A 20,011-nucleotide genomic window follows, 5' to 3' on the forward strand; every position below is an offset into this window, starting at 1 on the left:
CATGCCAGGAAAACTCTCCATAATACTTTGTAACAGACAAAATGTTCCTATTCAACATCCATAATGGAAATACTCTACCTCATGCTACCAAAAACAAATCCCATTGTGTGTATATATACATACACATATACATATATAGACACACACACATATATATACAATGTGATGTTATTTATATATACCACATTTTGTTTATCCATTCATCCATCAATGGACATTTGGATTGTTTCCACCTTTTGCCTGTTGTGAATAATGCTGCTATGAATGTTGCTATACAAGTATCTGCTTAAGTCTCTGCTTTCAATTCTTTTGGGTATATACCCAGAAGTAGAATTGCTAAATCATACACTAATTCTACTTTTAATTTTTTTGAGGAACTGCCATACTGTTTTCCACAGCAGCTGTACAATTTTACATTCCCACCATGATGCACAAGGGTTCCAGTTTCTCCACATCCTCTCCAGCACTTATTGTTTTCTGTTTGTTTTTTATAATCGCCATCCTAATGGCACTGCTAATTTTTAAGACCGTTTTGATTTTAAGAAATATAAAATTCAGTTTGTGGATCTGAATTAGATTTCCCATTTGAGTCTTTCTGACAGTTGGTTTCAAAAATTTGTCTTCCAACAAATGCGCAAGTAAAACATGAGTAAACATGAAAAGCTTCTTACGATGAAAGTGGCTAATGACAGAGAGTTGGTCGTGAGCAGGGGCTCCCTTCCTAGCTGGGTAGCCTTGGGCAAGTTCATTTACCACTCAGCTGCCTCCTAGGGTTGTTGGGAGGATTAAGTTGTTTCATACTTTAAAGCCCTTTACAGTGCCTGGCACCCAGGCATGGGTCAGGCACTGTGTAAGGGTTAGTTGTTGTTTATTGTTTTGGCCAGAACTGAAACTCTCTCATTGAGTTCCATCTTGCTTACCAGAGGTCCAAACCAGATGTAACTAAGATATTTTTGTTTCTTTTTTTAGCAGAGATGCCAGAATATATCTGAAAATCTAAAACCTTTAAAGGCATTTGTCAAGACATTTACTGCCTCACTAGATGTTAGAACTTCTTAAAAGGGAAAACTTTGTAGGAGGGGAAATAGAAAATTACCTTCATTTGGACAGGACTATAAATGGGATTATTTTCTTAGAAGAAAACGTTATACATGGAAACCTCTTAATACAGTAAAAGACTGAATTTAAATACCTTTTCTTTTTGAAAATGCCATGCAATGGTCTTCATTATTTGTTACATTTCTAAAGTGCTTTTCTTCCCAGGAAGCTCATTACAAACTGTCTTCTGACCTGATTCAATTCAGCTCCTTTGCTGGGGAACCATCCTTCAAAATGCAGCAGAAACAGATCAGAGAGCTTGCAAATCAAGACGCAGAGTTGTTTTGCATGGATATTGCATTTTATGAAGTGCGACACCATTGTTTATCATTGAGGATTCAAATTATTTCATCCCCTTAGGCAAACTATTCTCAGTTATGATCTTGAGGCAAACTACAGTAGACATGTTGTAGATTCCTCAGAAAGTAAGCTTCTAATGGAAATGCTGACAATCCGTTAACAGCAGGAGGGATAATGGCTGCCACTAAAAAGATACTTAAAGATTAGAGTAATAAAAACACATATTTTAAAGTGCCTGCTACAAGTTCAAGGATTTTTTTTTAATGTTGCTGTTAATAATAGGTCACCCTATCTTTTGGCATTTGATTTTGTCTTATAAATGGGCTTAATATAAGGTAATGCTGTTGTACTACAGCATTTTTTTCTGTTTGATTGAGTGGAATTGGATGTCTTTTGGCAGAGTTGTCAATGCCTTTAATGGAAGGTCAATAATTGGTGTATTTGTAGAATTGTGGAATTTTCAATCTGGAAAGGATCTTAGTGATCAGCAAGTCTTCTGTATTATATCTGCTAGAGGAGACTTGAGATTCTAAAAAGTAATGGGCTAGAACTTATAAAGGGAAAATGAGTACTGGGGGGGAAATGATGATGTGCCTGAGGCTTTAATATTTTCTCACCCGTGTCATTATACGCCCTTCAGTATAAGCGCCTTGCCTTGATTATCTTTCTTTTTTTCTACCATATTACTTTTTTATGATGATAAAAGTAATGTATGTTCATTACACAACTATTAGAAAGTAAAGAGGGGCCGGCCCCGTGGCTTGGCGGTTAAGTGCGTGCGCTCTGCTGCTGGCGGCCCGGGTTCGGATCCCGGGTGCGCACCGACGCGCTGCTTCTCCGGCCATGTTGGGGCCGCATCCCACATACAGCAAATGGAAGGATGTGCAGCTATGACATACAACTATCTACTGGGGCTTTGGGGGAGAAAATAAATAAATAAATAAAATTATTAACAAAAAAAAAAAAAGAAAGTAAAGAAAAAAATTTTAAAAAGACTAAAAATCACCTACAGTCTCATCTCCCAGAGTAGTCACTCTTAATATTTTGGGGGTATCACCCCAATTTTGTTTCCATCTACATGTATGTATTTCCTTTTACAAAACTGGGATCATGCAGAACATACTGTTCCAAAATCCTTTTCACTATGAAATAGCTACACGCTAACCACATTGCCCCTCCCCCAGGTCGGCACCTCACCATGCTGTCCAGAGGTCTCCCCTGAGCCTACAGTTCCTCCAGTGGGTCAAGAGAGCCCTGGGTGGACATCCAGCTCCACCAGCATTGTAGGTCACTTCTTGGAAGCCCCCACTCTGGTCTTGCCCCATGGGGATTGCAGGGGAATCTGTGGAACTTGACCACTGGGACTCTCATCGTGATGGAGGAATGGGGAGGGGCTTGAAACAACCAGCACTCGGATCTCGGCAGACCAAGTTCTTACCTGCAGCACCCAAGTAGTAGTCCCAACCAGCAGCTTTGCTCATCTGCAGAACCAAGTCATGGCACAGTCTGACCAGGGAAGTTGGTGGGGTGCAGGTCTGCCTGATTCGGGTCCTCAAACAAAGATTTTCTAGCCTTAGAGCCTGGTCTGCCTCTGCCCTGGCAGGGGAGCTGAGTCATAGCCCCATCCACTGCTGAGTGAAGTTCCCAGCCCCACCCAACCAAAAAGGCTGGCAAGAACACCTGGCAGCTACATAGGCCAGCAACGCTTGAACAGAGTACAGCAGGCAGAGCTCATTGCCTGCAAAGCCAGTGCCAGGTGTGGAGGGTTCCCCAGCTCTGCTCAGGCAGGGGAGCTAATTCATAGCCTACCCACTGCTGAGTATAACTCCTGGTCCCTCCTGACCAGAAGGCCTGACCAGGGAAAAACTGGGAGCCTGCTTGGAGCTGGCCCTCCTGTCCTGCCCATGCAAGGGAGCTGAGTTATATATAGCCTCATCCACTGCTGAGTGATGCTCCCAGTCCCACCCAACCAGAAAGCCTGGCTATAACACCTAGAAAGCTGGATATCCCAGCAAGACTTGAGCAGAGTCTGGCAGGCAGAGCTGGTAGTCTGCAGAGCAAAGTCAGTGGCTCTGTTCAGGCAGGGAGCTTGGGGCACAGGTAGGCTTGAGTCAAGACCACAAAGAGCCTTTCCAGCCTTGGATCTAGTTCTCCCACTGTGTCCAGGCAGGGAAACTAATTCATAGCCCCACCCATTGCTGAATGCAGCTTTTGGCTGGCCTGACCAGGGAACCTAACCAGAGCACACAGGAAGCTGCATAGCCCATCCAATAGTCCTGCTTACAGTAGCACTTGAACACAGAGCACAGCCCATAGCTCTCTCCATCTGCAGAGGAAAACCAGTGGCCCCATCTGGCTAGGAAATTCAGTACACAATCTTGCCTGATTCAGGTCCCCAAATAATGAGGACCAGTCCTGACCATCTAGTAAGTCTGACCAGAGGACCCAGGCAACCACAGAGCCCATTTTACAGCCTCACATGGGCAGGGAACCAAACCAGCAGTCCTACCCAGCTAATAGCACCCACTCCATGACCTCAGAGCTCAGGCAGTGGCCTTGCCCAAAAATAGACCCTGATAGGAAACCCCATCTGCCCAAGGGCATTACCAGCAGACATGTCCAGAAACTCAAACTGAGCTGACTGGTGAAGAACTATCTCTACCAAAGCAAACCTGTAAAGTCTGGGAGAGGAGACCACTTAACTCAAATGCAGAGATACCAATGTAAGGAATCAAGGATTGTGAAAAATCTGGTAAACATGACACCACCAAAGGAAACTAATTAAGCTCCAATAACTGATCCTAAAGAAATGGCGATCTCTGAACTATCTGACAAAGAATTCACAATAATTCTCTTAAAGAAGTTTGGTGAACTACAAGAACACCCAGACAACTGAACACAATTAGGAAAACAATGCATGAACAAAATGAGAAATTCAACAAAGAAATAGAAACCATCAAAAACAAACAAACAAACAAACAAACAAACAAACAGAAATCCTAGAACTGAAAAATACAATGACTGGACTAAAGAATTCAACAGAGAGCTTCAAAAGTAAACTCAACCATGCAGAAGAAGGAATCAGTGGCCTAGAAGACAGGACATTTGAAATTATCCAGTCAGAGGACCAAAATGAAAAATGAATGAAACAGAGTGAAGAAAGCCTAAGGACTTATAGGACACAATCAAAAGAAACAATGTCTGCATTATGAGAATTCCAGAAAGAGAAGAGAAAGAGAAAGGGATAGAAAGTATATTGAAAGCAATAATGGCCGAAAACTTCCCAAACCTGGGGAGAGAAATAGACATCCAGATCCATGAGGCACAAAAGACCTCAAATAGGTTGAACCTGAAGACAAAAGCTGAGGAAGTTCATCACCACTAGACTTGCCTTACAAGAAATGCTAAAGAGAGTTCTTTGAGTACAAGGACACTAATAAACATTGTAAAAACATAAGAAGGTAGCATAAAACTCACTGGTAATGATAAATATATAGTCAAAGTTAGATTCTATAACATGGTGCATAATTTACTTAACAACTCTAGTTTAAAAGTTAGAAAACAAATTAGTAAATATAACCATAGCTGCAATAATCTGTTATTGGTTATGCAATATAAAAAATATATTAACTGTAACATCAATAACCTAAAATGTGAGGGGGAGGAGAAGTAAACGTGTAAAGTTTAGGAATTCTATTGAAGTTATCAGTTTAAAATAGGGTGTTATAATTTTAAGATATTCTATGTAAGCCTCATGGTAACCACAAGAGAAAAATCCGTAGTAGTTAGACAAAAGAACATGATAGAGAAGTCAAAGTATAATATCAAAAGACATCAAATCACAAAAGAAGACAGCAGGATACAAAATAAAGAATAATGGACCTACAAAACAGGCAGAAAACCATTAACAAAATGGTGATAGTAAGTCCTTACTATTAATAATTACTTTAAATGTAAATGGATTAAATTCTACAATCAAAAGACAGAATGGCTGAATGGATGAAAAAAAACAAGGTCCAATTATATGCTGGCCACAAGAGACTCACTTTAGTCTTAAAGATACACATAGACTGAGAGTGAAGGGAAGGAAAAAGATATTTCAAGCAAATGATATCCAAAAAAAGCAGAGGTAGCTATACTTATGTCAGACAAAATAGACTTTAAACTAAAATGGTAAAAAGAAACAAAAGTTATTACATAATGATAAAGAGGTCAATCTATCAAGAATATATAACAATTATAAATATTTATGCACCCAATATTGGAGCACCCAAATATATAAAGCAAAACCTAACAGCTAAATAAAGAATAAACAGCAATACAATGATATTTGGGGACGTTAGTACAGTCATGCACTACATAATGATGTTTCATTCGACAATGAACTGCATATACGATGGTAGTCCCAACAAATTATAATGGAGCTGAAAAGTTCCTGTTGCCTAGTGATGTCATAGCTGTTGTAACATCACAGCACAACGCATTACTCACATGTTTGTGATGATGCTGGTATAAACAAACCTACTGCGCTGCCAGTTGTATAAAAGTATATCAATACAATTATGTACGATACATAATACTTGATAATGATAATAGACAACTACATTACTGGTTTATATATTTACTATACTATACTTTTATCATTATTTTAGAGTATACTCTTTCTACTTATGAAAAAAGTTTACTGCAAAACAGTATGCCTTGTTACACTGGCAGCAGCCTCATACATCTTGTGTTTACCCCATCTCTTGGTTGCATCAGTTTCTCTTGTACTTGATTTAATCTTGTGTTGTCTTATTCATCATGGTCCCTAAAGCATACAAAATCCACTGCTAATTTCACCAATAAGAGGCTATGTTAAGTGATTGACGTGGAAACAAAATTAAAAGTGATTAAGGATTACAAAGGTGGAAAATCAGCGATGGTTATTGCTCACCAGTCAGGCATGTCCCATTTCACCATAGGTACAATCTTGAAGAACAAGAACAAAGTGATTGAAGCTGTTAAAGGATCTGCTTCATTGAAGGCAACAAGACTAACAAAAATTTGAGAAGGGCCTATATGAGACATGGAGAAACTTCTAATGACCTGGATTGAAGATCAGAAACAGAAATGTATCCCTCTCAGCACCATGATGATCACTGCCAAAGCAAAAGATTTGTTTGCAATGTTGAAAGAAAAGTCTGGACCAGACTACCATGTTGACTTTACTGCTAGCTCTGGGTGTTTTATACAATTCAAGAATCGTTGTTCATTACATAATGTGAAAGTGAGTGGTGAGTCTGCAAGTGGTGATGTGAAGGCAGCTGAAGAATTTTCGGAAATTCTAGATAAAGCTGATTGTTGAGGAAAATTACTTGCCAGAGCAAGTACTCAGTATGGATGAAACCTCCCTATTCTGGAAACAGATGCCTGAAAGGACTTTCATCCATTAGGAGGCCAAGTCAGTGCCAGGTTTCGAGGCTTTTAAGGATAGGATGACAGTCTTGCTTGGGGGCAATGTTGCAGGCTACAAATTGAGACCCTTTGTGATCTGGCACAGTGAGAACCCCAGGGCCTTCAAGCATATCAATAAGCACACACTGCCAGCGTACTATAGGAGCAATAAGAAGTCATGGATGACCCAGCTCCTCTTCCAAGATGCCCTCCTGAATTGCTGTGCCAAAAAAATGGAGAAGTCATGTTTGGAGAATAACACACCTTTCAAGATTTTGCTTATTGTTGATGATGCTCCTGGACGTCCTCTTTTTATTTGTAATTTTCATCCCAATATCAAAGCAGCATTTCTTCCTCCAAATACCACCTCTTTGATCCAACCAATGGATCGAGGAGTTATAGCAGCTTTTAAGGCCTACAACCTGAGGAGGCCCTTTGCCCAGGCTATACTCACAACTGAGGAAGACACTGAGAAGACACAGATACAATTATGGAAGGATTACAACATCTATGACTGCATCAAGAACCTTACTTGGGCTTGGGGTAGTGTCACCAAGGAATGTATGAATGGCATCTGGAAGAAGACACTCAAGAGGTTTGTCCATGGCTTCAAAGGATTTGCCAAGGATGAGGAGGTTGCAAAAAATCAACAAGGTTGTGGTTGAGATGGCAAACAACTTTACCCTGGGTATGGATGAGGGTGATGTTGAGGAGTTCCTAGAGCTGGTTCCTGAGGAATGGACTAATGAGGAGTTGTTGGAACTGGAACAGGAGCGCACAGCTGAAGAAGAGGCAAGAGAAAAGGAAACTGCAGGAGAAGAAAAAGAACCCCCAAGAAAATTCACAGTGAAGGGTTTAGCAGAAGTTGTTTTAGACCTCAATGAGCTCCTTAAAAAGTTTGAAAACATGGACCCCAACACCGAAAGGTTTTCATTAAGAGAGAGGAATGTTGATGGTGCATTATCGGCTTACAAGCAAATCTATGATGAAAAAGAGAAACAAACCAAGCAAACCACCATGGACATATTTCTGAAAAGAGTGACACCTCCTCAAGAAGAGCCTCAGGCAGGTCCTTCAGGAGGTATTCCGGAAGAAGGCGTTGTTATCATAGGAGATGACAGCTCCATGTGTGTTATTGCCCCTGAAGACCTTCCAGTGGGACAAGATGTGGAGGTGGAAGACAGTGATACTGATGATCCTAACTCTGTGTAGGCCTAGGCTAATGTGTGTGTTTGTGTCTTAGTTTTTAACAAAAAAGTTTAAAAAGTAAAAAAACAATTTTAAAAATAGAAAAAAGCTTATAGAATAAGGATATAAAAAAGAAAATATTTTTGTACAGCTATACAAAGTGTTTTAAGTCAAATAATTAAAAAGTTTATAAAGTAAAATAGTTATAGTAAGTTAAGGTTAATTTATTATTGAAGAAAACTTTTTTAATGAATTTAGTGTAGCCTAAGTGTACAGTATTTATAAAGTCTACAGTAGTGTACAGTAATGTCCTAGGCCTTCACATCCGCTCACCACTCACCCACTGACTCACCCAGAGAAACTTCCAGTCCTGCAAGCTCCATTCATGTTAAGTGCCCCATACAAGTGTACCATTTTTTAAATCTTTTATGCCATATTTTTACTGTACCTTTTCTATGTTTAGATATGTTTCAGTACACAAATACCATTGTGTTATAATTACCTACAGTACTCAGTACAGTAACATGCTGTAGAGGTTTGTAGCCTAGGAGCAATAAGCTATACCATATAGCCTAGCTGTGTGGTAGGCTATACCATGTAGGTTTGTGTAAGTACACTGTATGATGTTCACACAATGAAGAAATCACCTAATGACACATTTCTTAGAACGTATCCCCGTTGTGAAATGATGCATGACTGTACCCCTCTCAACAATGGAGAGGTCATCCAGACAGAGAATCAACAAGGAAGTAGCACATTTGAACAACACTATAGACCAAATGGACCTAACAGACATGTACAGAACATTCTATCTAACAACAGAATACATATTCTTCTCAGGCACACATGGAACATTTTCTAAGATAGACCATATGTTAGGCCACATAACAAGTCGTAGCAAATTCAAGAAGATACTTGGTATGATTTAAATCTTCTCTGACCACAATGGTATGAAACTGGAAATCAATAATAGGAGGTAAACTGGAAAATTCATGAATACATGGAAATTAAACATTATCTTGAACAACCAGTGGATCAAAGGAGAAATTACAAAGTATCTTGAGACAAACACAAATGGAAACACAACATAAACTTATGGGTTGTAGCAAAAGCAGTTCTAAGGAGGAATTTCATAGCAATAAATGCCTACATTAATACACAGAAAGGTCTCAAACAACATTATGCCTTAAGGAACCAGGAAAAGAGGAACAAACCGGTGCTGGGAAAATTGAACAGTCACATGTAAAAGAATGAAACTAGACCCCTATCTCACACCACTCACAAAAATTAACTCAAAATGGATTAAAGACTTCAATGTAAGACCGAAACCATAAAAATCCTAGAAGAAAACATAGGAGAAAAGCTCCTTGACATAGGTCTTGGCAATGATTTTTTGGATATGACACCAAAAGCACAAGCAACAAAAGCAAAAATAAGTGGGACTACATCAAACAAAAAAGCTTCTGCACAGCAAAAGCGACCATCAACAAAATGAAAAGACAACCTACAGAATGGGAAAAATATATGCAAAACACATATCTGATAAGGGGCTAATATCCAAAATAGATAAAGAACTCATACAGCTCAATAGCAAAAAAACAAATAATCCAATTTAAAAATGGGCAAAGGACTCGAATAGACATTTTTCCAAAGAAGATACATGAATGGCCAACAGGTACATGAAAAGGTTGCTCAACATCACTAATCAATAGGGAAATGGCCAATCAAAACCACAATGAGATATCACCTCACGCCCATTAGAATGGCTAGCATCAAAAAGACAAGAAATAATAAATGCTAGCAAGGATGTGGAAAAAAGGGAACCCCTACGCATTATTGGTGGGATTGTAAATTGGTATCGACACTATGGAAAACATAATGGAGGCTCCTCAAAAAATTAAAACTAGCACTACCATATGATCCAGCAATTCCACTTCTGGAAATATATCCAAAGGAAATGAAAACACTAACTCAAAGAGATATCTGCACCCCCATGTTCATAGCAGCATTATTTAAATAGCCAAGATATAAAAGCAACCTACGTGTCCATTGACGGATGAACGGATAAAGAAAATGTGGTATATAAATACAACTGACTATTATTCAGCTATAAAAAGGAGGAAATCCTACCATTTGCAACAACATGGATGGACCTTGAAAGCATTATGCTAAGTGAAATAAGTCAGACACAGAAGACAAATACTGTATGATCTCACTTATATGTGGAATCTTAATGAAAAAAAAAACACTCATGGAAAAAGAGATCAGATTTGTGGTTACCAGAGGCAGGGAGTTGGGGGGGAATTGGATGAAGGTAGCCAAAGGTACAAATTTCCAGTTATAAGTAAGTATAGGGATGTAGTGTACAGCATGGTGACTATAGTTAACACTGCTGTACGGTATATATGCGAGTTGTTAAAGAGAGTAGATCCTATGAGTTCCCATCACCAGGAAAAAAAATTTTTTTATATCTATATGAGATGATGATGTCAACTTATTGTGGTAATCATTTCATGATATATAAATCAAATCATTATGCTGTACACTTTAAACTTATACAGTCCTGTATGTCAATTATATCTCAATAAAACTGGAAAAAAATTTTTTTAAGTTGGGAAGATAAAAATCTTTAGTGATTTGATTTATCTAAAGGTATCTCACTTCAATCATTTTGCATTTGTTTGATTACTAGTGATGCTGAACATTTTTTGTAGTTCATTTATAAGTCCTCTGTGAATTGCTTGTGTATGCCATATGCTCGTTTTTCTATGAAAGTTTTTACCTTCTTTTTGATTTGTAAGCTCTGTTTATATACTAAGATCCATAATTTGTAGTTAAATGTTGGAAAAATGTTCCCCTATTTTTTAATTTGCTTTTTACCTTATTTCATGGTGCTTTTTTTAGGGACAGTTTTAAATTTTTATATAGCCAAACATCCTCTTTTCCTTTATGGTTTCTTTCTTTGCTTTTATGCTCACAGCCAAAGATAGTTCTAAAACATAAATCTAATCATACTCATCCCTTGATTAAAATCTTCCAGGGGCTCTTGGGGAAAAAAATCCAGCTTCCTTCTGGTACTCAGCCCCAGGCTCCTGCCACCCAACAGGCACTCGAGCTTCTAGTCCCACCAAGCAATTGTACCTAGTACCCTCTACTTAGCGCCCTCTACTTGGAAAGCGAGCCCTCCATCAGCCCCACAAGCTCGCTCCCCACCTCAACCCCATATTCCGATGCATCACTGAAGCGCCAGCTCTGACATGACCACCCTCTGTGCAGCAGCTGGTCGCCAGGGGGCTCAGTAGTAGTCTGTAAAATGAGTAACTCAAACGACAAGCAAAGTCTAAAATGGCTAATAGGAGAATTGGCTCTCAGAGCCAGTTTAAGATCAAAAGATTGGGCCGAGCTGCTGGGGGCTGGGGCTCAGTGACGAGCAATGGAGAGACACGAGGGCAGAGAGCCCAGGAGCATGGGCAGGGTGCTCAGAAGTGGGTGGAACTGAATGTGTGGGGACCAAGCTGCAGGCAAAGAGCAGAAGGTCAAATCGGCTGGCAGCACTGGGAGGTCTGGGGCTCAGGGACTCTGGGCCAAGATTGGGCTTTCCAGAAGGCTGAAGAACAGCGTCAGGTAAGGGCTCAATTCTGAAAGCACTGGGCAACAGTCACCTGAGGTCCTGAACTGGAAAAGCCATGTTACCATTCAAACCTCCTCCACCCTCATAGTCCCCCAAACCGGCAAATGGCATCACCGGCTTTCCAGTTTCCCAGGGCAGAAGCTGGAGTCACTCTATTCCTCTTCCTCCCACACCCCACATCCCATCTGTCAGCAAGTCCTGTTGGCGCTACCGTCAAAATGTAGCCAGACCACATACTGCATGATTCCATTTAGATGACATTCTGGAAAAGGCAGAAACTGTAGGGACAGAAAACAGATCTGTTGCCAGAGGCTGGGGGTGGGGGGGTGACGACAAAGGGTCCCGAGGGAATTGGGTGGGTGATGGAACTCTCCTACACTTTGATTGTGGGGGGGGGGAAGGGGTCACCCAAATGTAGGCATTTATCCAAACTCACAGAACTGTACACTAAAAGGGTGATTTTTATTTTAAGTAAATTATACATTAATAAAAAATTTGGGAAAAAAATACATTGGGGCTCCAGCCATTTCTCACCACCCTCACGGCCATCAGCCTGGTCCAGGGCACCATCATCTTCTTGGATTCTTATTGCAGTGGGCCCTTAACTGTTCTCCCTGCACCTGCTCTTGCTCTGCTGTAGGCTGTTCCCAGCACAGCGGCCCAAGTAGTCCTTTTCAAACAAAAGTCAGAGTTTGTTACTCTTGTGCTCGGAACTCCAGAGGTAAAGGAACTCTTCAGGTTTCTCTTCTCCTCGGAGTAAAGGCCAAAGTTCTCACGTGGCCACCAAGAGCCTACATGGCACAGCCATCTGTCACTCCTCTGGTGACCTCCTCTTAACCACCTGCCCCAGGTGACTCCACTCCAGCCACCATGGCCTCCCTGCTCCTCCTCGGATGCCCTGCGTGCTCTCTTCTTGGAGTTCTCTGTCTGGACTGTGCTTCCCCCTGATTTCCATTTACGTGGTCTTGTCCCTCATCTCTTTCAGGTCTTTGTTCAAATAGCCTCTTCTCCAGGAGGCCTTCCCTGGGCACCCTATTTACAATTGCAGCCCGGCTGCCCCCCCATTTGCTATCCTCTCATTTTATTTTTCTCACAGGCCATAGTTCCACGTATTTTGTTCGTTTTGTTTATTGTGTGCTTCCTCCTCATATCCATGAGGACAGGACAGGGATTTTGTTTTCTTTCCTGCTACCTTTCTGGTACCTAGAACATTACTATTTGCCTGGCAAATCATAGACAGTTAAATTTTGTAGATGGAGGAAAAGAAGGCAAGAAGGAGTGAGTCCCGAGAACCAGCAGTGTTGGGAATCTTATGTGTCAGCATTTCACTGCCCCTGAATTTCACTCCGCTGCTCCCCGGAGATAGTCTTGGACAACGTGGACTGTGGTACAAGTCTGTGTTTGTGGGCACAGGAGTTTTGGGGTAGTAGCTCCCCTTCCTGCCTTTCCTTTTTATTTTGCTGCCACCTCAGATGGCTAAGTTAACAGATGCCTTCTCTCACGTTTCTCTCTAGAAGCAGATGTTCCAGGAGAGGAGTAGCCGGATGCTGCAGGCCTTGTCCCCGAAGCAGAGCCCCGTGAGCAGCCCTACCAGGAGCCGGTCCCCTTCCCGTTCCCCGTCGCCCACCTTCTCATGGCTCCCGATCAAAACCTCACCCCCCTCCTCGCCCAAAGCAGCCTCAGCCTCCATCAGCAGCATGAGTGAGGGGGATGAGGATGAGAAGTAAAGGCTGCTGGCAGACAACAAGAGCTACACCACATAGGCTGGGGAGGAGGGCGGGGACACCGGGGATGCCTGGGTGGTGTTCGAAGGGTAAAAGTCACAGGAGCTATAGCTCATCAGGGAGACCTTGAGCTCTGCTAACGGAAGGCCTTGGGACCAGCTCTCCCTCAGTCTCCACTCAGCCCAAGACTTGGGCTCTGCATGGAGGTTTCCAGCCAGACAACCTGTACAAACCTTAGCATCATCTAGAATCACTCTGCTTTAACCTTGCTAAGGAAAGATGCAGAGCACCCCTGGGAGACTTGCACTGAGTGGGGTGTCTTCTGTCTTGGCCCTTACACCCACCCTTACCGAGTATACCACCTGTGGAAGCGGCTGTTCCCTCAACCTGCTACTTCTGGCTCATAAGGGCCCTGCACGTCGCCTCCTACCACCCCAGCTCTGCCAGAATAAAGTTGTTTCCAATAGAGGTGGCAAAGTGCTTCTGAAATAGTCGAGTTAAAGACAAATTTCAACCTTCTCAGTTTCGCCACTGAGACCTGATGTTGCAACGCATCAATTCTTTCCAGTTCCAGGAATGTGGCGCAGGTGAAGCCTTGCTTTAGGCCAGATATATAAAAGGTCATCTAATGTGAACCTTAATTTCTTATTCAAAGAGCAATTTTGTCAAGGAGAACTCCACATAAGGCCTAATGTGCTCCTGGTTGTACTTTTTCATCATTGGTTTGACTTCATTGTTTTCCAGAAATTACCTTAATCTGTGGGAAATGCAACAAAGAAACACATCCTATGTGTATATATATATATATGTGTATATATATATAAAAGAGGAGCTGCTTTGCTTTTGCTCCAAGTTTAGCAGATGGTAAATGTTTCTTGAAGCTTCTCCTTAAAGGATGCTTTTATGGAATGGCTTTTCCCATTTCTGACCAGTTAACAGTTTCATAGACCTCAAGTAACAGTTTGATGTACCAAACCACATAGTATACCAATAGGGGGTGCTACCTGCACGTATCTGTTCTATGTATGCTCCAAATATGCCATCCAGGGTGTATACCATATGCAATATGAATATATATGGTGATGGCATTTTACAATATCCTCCTCTCTCCTGCACTCACCCTAATACCCTGCTGAAATCCTTGGTCTACAGAACTACCTGGTTCCCTTGTGACTTGGGCACTTTGTCAAATGCTCATCCTGGATTCTTATAGAAGTGTCTTGTCCCAACCAAGAAATTAGTATGTTGTTCTCATGGCCTCCCGTAATATTTTGGGGTGGAGGGAAGCTCTGAAGAGTTTCACAGAGCACTGTGGGAACCTCAGTCTGAGCTCAGCATCTGAATGCTCTAGGTAGTATTGTAGTTATCCCCGGCCTTGGGTTTGATAAATGGGATGAAAACTCTAAGCATTCCTGCTGAGTTGTTTGAAGTTACTTCCCCTAATCACAGTAGGAAATGAGCAGGTCATCAAGGTGTACAACCACACTCTTGAATAGGAGGCATTGCCTGGCTGTCGCAGCAAAGCTAGAGACAGAGCTGGGGCCTGACTGAGCAGAGGCCCAAACCAGCAACTTATGGGCAGAGCTCAGCATCTTTTGTGACAGAAACACCCCTTTTCAGAGGCCTTGGGAACCAGACTTCTGGGTGACAAGTGGGGCAACCAATAAAGGAAGGTGGCATGTCTTTCCCCCTTGTGTTGGGGTTGAACTACCTCCCTGCCCACCTGGAGATGAGTGGTGTTTGTTGGAAAGCAAAACCATGAGGCTAAGCTGGCTTGGAACCCCCTTGTTGCTGGCACCTTCTCCAGACTCTGTCAAGCATTCACGAGGGACAGAGAGCTGGTGGGAACATGGCTTATGAGAAGAAAACTTCTTTTTGTAGTCAAGGCCCAGAGCATTGCTCTGCAGAGAAAGGCAAAGGCCCCATTCTTCTGTGGTGTCCATTTGGTCTCTCTCTGCCATCATGCACCCAGGGCAAACTGAGCACATATATCTACCATTTCAGTTGGTGACACTTGCAGCCGTGAAAGGAGGAGGAGACCAGTGGGCAAGGCAAGGTGGTGAGAACAAGAGAAGAGAAAAGGAAAAGAGAGGTGCCTGGAGAGAGGAAAGGAGGTTAACGAAAACTTGCACTCTCAACCATTTCAAGACTCACTTTGTTAGGGGAAACTCTCTCTTGGGAAGGCCTTTTATGCACTTATGCCACGGCCCAGGGCAGATAGATCCACTTTTACCTGAATCCTGCTCTGAGGCAAACACTGTGGGGTTGATGCATCAGGCTGAATATAAGTTTGTAGGCCTTACACACCATACTGACAGGTGCCACTTATGTGACTCATCAGATTCAGAGCCATCATAGCTGCCAATTATGGGAAGTGACCAATGCCTGGGATATTCTAGGGATGGGCCAAAATAAGCCACAAGTGGGTTCTAAATCTCACCCTATGTCCCCCTCCTGACCTCTAGCAATACCCTCCCCCCACCCTCCTGAGGCTACAAAACTACTGAGAGGAATGGGGGGCATTCTGCCACCCAACTTTTGATGCTTCCTGGCCATCAGTTTCTCCCAGCCCCTCCCCGCTCCTAGGAGGAGATGGTGGCTCTTTGTTTGGGCCAGCCAGTCAACAGTAATGGCCAAGAGTGAGTTAAGGCTGGAGTGAGAAATGTAGAAAGTATGATACAAGCTTGGAGAGGAAAGTAGAAATGACAAAAAGCAAGGAAAGATTCTTTTTGCCCTAGAAAGAGAAGGAAGCTTCAGACTGAGGACTAGAGAACAGCCATTAGGGTTGTGGAAGGGGGCAGGTTATGGAGATGGGTGAAACTAGGGCTGAAGGAGGGTGGGAGTGGGAGAGAAGTTACTTTCCGCTCCCTTTCAAGGTGTCACTCATCCCCTAACAGGTGAAGAAGGCAGGCTTCCTTTCACAGACACCAAGGCTAGTGGGTATCCATGCAGGATGTGGATTCCCTGCCCCCTAACTTCCCCATTTCAGCACTTCTCCATTAGCTGCCACATCCTCCTCCCAGGGGAGCCTGAAATCAAACATTCACCCTTCCGCCAGCTAAAAACATGAGGGAATTGTAATGTCATAGTCACATTGAATGGCCTATTTCTGGCACGCCAGCTCCCATGTTCCAGGACCTTATGAAGGTCAAGGAAACCAACCTCAAGAGGAAGGGTCGCAAGACTGAAGTCTGCCTTCTGACCTGCTCTGTGGGGAAGAGACACAGCTGTGGGATTGCAATCTTGCTCCATGCCTTAGGCTGTAGTTACTGCAAATCCATCCTTTGAGGGAGGGACGGGAAGAATGTGGATTTGTTTTCTCTCCATCTTCAGGACTTATTTTAGCACCCAGGCATACCCCAGGGAGACATGTGAGATGGCGTCACAGACTCAGCTGAATCAGATGAGCCCGTATGGAGCAGAGATGTCCCTGTTCCTCAGGTATCCATTCAGCACTAGTCTTGGCCATCAGACTTTTTTAAAAAGAATGAGCTCATGAGGCATTTGCAACTTCTATTTATCTCTAGACCTGAATTTTTTGTTGTGTCACTGCAATGTGTCCCGGGACAAAGCCATAAGAAGAGCATACACACTTGACTATGCTGTACATAAGACAAGACAACAACAACTTGTCTGGGTTAAAGCACGACCTTATGCCCAAGCATTTGCTCTGGTGCTGAATAACGCGAACTTCTGGAATCAGCCCCCAACCCCTCCCGCCCTCCTGCTCCATACCCACTCCTGCTCCCAAACGGAACACGTCAATCCCAATTTGTTTATAAATAAAGGGATGCAGAATTGCACTTTTGCTGGTTGTGTTTCTTAAAAGTGTGTTGCTCTGTGTTCCTATTTGTGAGTTCTAGCTCAATGTGGAAAAATGCAGGAGTAGCAGCTGTCCCGGCTCTGCCCAGCTGTGGCCCCAGCACTTCAGAAAGATGGGACTCGGTACTGTGCATCACAGGGCAAAGTCTTGGCATTGCCAAGGGGCCCACACCTGACTTAAAAGCTAGTTAGGAACAGACTCATCTGGATGGGAGTTCACGTGGGGAGCCCAGTCAGGACCCTGAGTTGTAGGCTCCACCACTAAGTTGCTTTGTGACCTTGGCCAAACCACTTCACTTCTCTGGCCTCAGTGCCTGCTTTTGTAAAATGAGGGAGTTGAAGGAAATGGTTTCTGAGGTCTCCTTTGCCTGTAAAGGAATTTATGAGGCAACCTGCATTGTCCTTAAGCTTCTCCAGCTAGGATGCTGTCACTGGGCGACCATGAGAAGGTGCTTACCTCTCACTGAGTGGGAAGCTGGAGAGGTGCCTCCAGGCCCCTGGGGCCCCCACAACGGACAGCATCAGCATCAGTGGCTGCTTTCCTGCCTCAGCCTCCACAGGCTCTCCGGTTCCACTCGCCTTTCTTATCTTGTCACCTGATGGAATGCTTCTCACCTGTATCTAAACAGTGGGGCGTGGCCATTTCCACCACTTTTCCCTCTTTGTGGAAAAGCTACTTCGATAAGCTGAAGCAGATAGATGGGGGTGGAGGTGCTAAATCAGGATCCCAAATCCAGCAATTAAGGCAGACGTCGATGTTCTGAGAATTGTGCTCATGCCCTCCACTAGCCGAATTTAGGAGCATCTATTAACTCCATCTGGCGAGGGTTAGCTCTTTGAAGTGACAACAGTTCTAATATTAACCTCGAGTCTAGAAGAAATAAAGCCAGGCCTATAGTCAGCAAGGGAATTCATTTAAAAGCAGAATACCTATTATTCATAGACCATATTACTTGGCTTTGCCACACAGATCAAACACATTCTTGACAGGTTGTATTTAGAGTAATAGTTACAGGTTTCTTCTTGACTTCCATGATACCTCAGAAATGTTCTCAAGGGAAAAATAATGAGTTCTAAGGCATAATAAAACTCATGTTTAAGATCTCTGATATTTTCCCCAAGGAGAATTAGTCTTTGTTAATAAACAGAATCCCTGGGATAAAAAGGTACACTATACAAAAATGTTTACACACACACAAACCACACGCACACACACAGTCCTCTTGTATTGAAGTCCTCAAAGTATACCCAGTGATCAAATTCTTTAAGAAACCATCAAGTAAAAACCAATACATAACCAGTAAAATCTGAAAATATCATTAAGAGCATAAATATCTGTAGGTGCTAAGTGATCTTTACGTTAAGCCCTCTGCACTGCCATAACTTATATTCTAGACAAAACACCATATTAGCTGAATCTCAGCTGCAGTTGCCCTAATGTGAGAAACTTGAGGAGAAATGTTCAGAGTAGGGTTGACTTATATTGTCTCCTAGAAGCGATTTTTATTCTCCTTACCTTCATTATCTTTCTTGGGGGGTGGAGAAACGAATTGATCTGCGAGGTTACCATGTTCATAAAAGCAGAGTCCTGATGGAGGGATTAGCTATAACTAAAATATTTGCTATGTAACCTTCCATTTTAAAAGAGTTAATGAATCCATACCTGAAAGAGTTGAGATCCTTTACCCTTTCCACAGGGACCTTTTCACCTTATTATACTTGCAAATGAACTTGTCACTCTGAAATTTCCAAGTTCAAAGAAATCGTGTCATCTTCTGCCATGCACATGGCAGGACATGACTCATTTATATAGCTTGGGGAGATAACCAGTCTTTCTTGTCTGGTAGTCATGTTCCACTGGACAGATGTTGACAAGATGCCATTTACTAGCCTGACCACAAATTGACGTTAACACAATGGAGTCACTGATTTCTTTTTCCATTTGTTTCTGTATCTGGTACCCAGGGATTAACGATAGATGAAAGAAGTTGAAGAGGTGTGTATTAGTTTCCTATTGCTGTAACAAATTTAGTGGCTTAAAACAACACAGGTTTATTGTTTTACAGTTCGGGAGTTCAGAAGTCCAAAATGGGTCTTCCTAGGCTAAAATTAAGGTGCTGACAGGGCTGCGTTCCCATCTGGAAGCTCTAGAGGAGAATTCATTTTCTTGCATTTTCCAGCTTCTAGAAGCTACCTGCATTCCTTGGCTCATGGCCCCGTTCCATCTTTAAAGCTAGCAGTGGCCAGTCCAGTCTTTCTCACATCACATCACTCCGATGCTCCTTCTGCCTCTCCCTTCTACTTATAAGGACCCTTGTGACTGCTTTGGACCCACCAGGATAATCCCGGAAAATCTCCTTATTTTAAGGTCATCAGCAACTTTAATTCCTTCTTACCACGTAATACAACATATTCCCAGGTTCTGAGGGGGAGGCCATCATTTTGTCTACCACGAGGTGACTGAAGACAGTGGTCATACACTCTTGAACCTTTTTCCAGGTCCTGACAGAGTTGAGGAACAGTAACCCTCATGCAGATAGAAAGATTCATGTTCTTCTCTTTAACATTCCTACATTTACTCATGATGAATCTGTTTAAATGTTTCTCTCGAGTCTTGACATCCACAAAGGAAGCACAGAATAGGTATAATGGGAGATTTCTGATCCAAATGAACATGCTAATTGGTCCATGAGGAGAGGAAGTGTTGAGTCTTCATCTTATGAACGTGGAGCCATGACTGGTAGAGAAGGCAGTTTAAGGCTCCCCCTCCCTATTCTCTGTACATATCCTCCAATTCGTTCTTGGCTATACC

General features: G+C 42.5%; 1 protein-coding gene across 2 annotated transcripts in view; it reads left to right on the forward strand.

The window, feature by feature from the left end:
• Positions 1–13,843, forward strand: part of PCYT1B (phosphate cytidylyltransferase 1B, choline) — a 99,815-nt gene extending 85,972 nt beyond the window's left edge. For both annotated transcript variants that reach the window (XM_004435209.3, XM_087427113.1), the window contains one exon: positions 13,168–13,843. In XM_004435209.3, coding sequence (XP_004435266.1) covers positions 13,168–13,380 — 213 coding nt within the window. In that variant the 3' untranslated portion in view covers positions 13,381–13,843. The remainder of the gene's footprint in view (positions 1–13,167) is intronic.
• The last annotated feature ends 6,168 nt before the right edge of the window (positions 13,844–20,011 follow it).

This window comes from Ceratotherium simum, chromosome X, assembly GCF_057802395.1.
Source record: "Ceratotherium simum simum isolate JZ-2026a chromosome X, ASM5780239v1, whole genome shotgun sequence".
Lineage (NCBI taxonomy): Eukaryota > Metazoa > Chordata > Mammalia > Perissodactyla > Rhinocerotidae > Ceratotherium > Ceratotherium simum.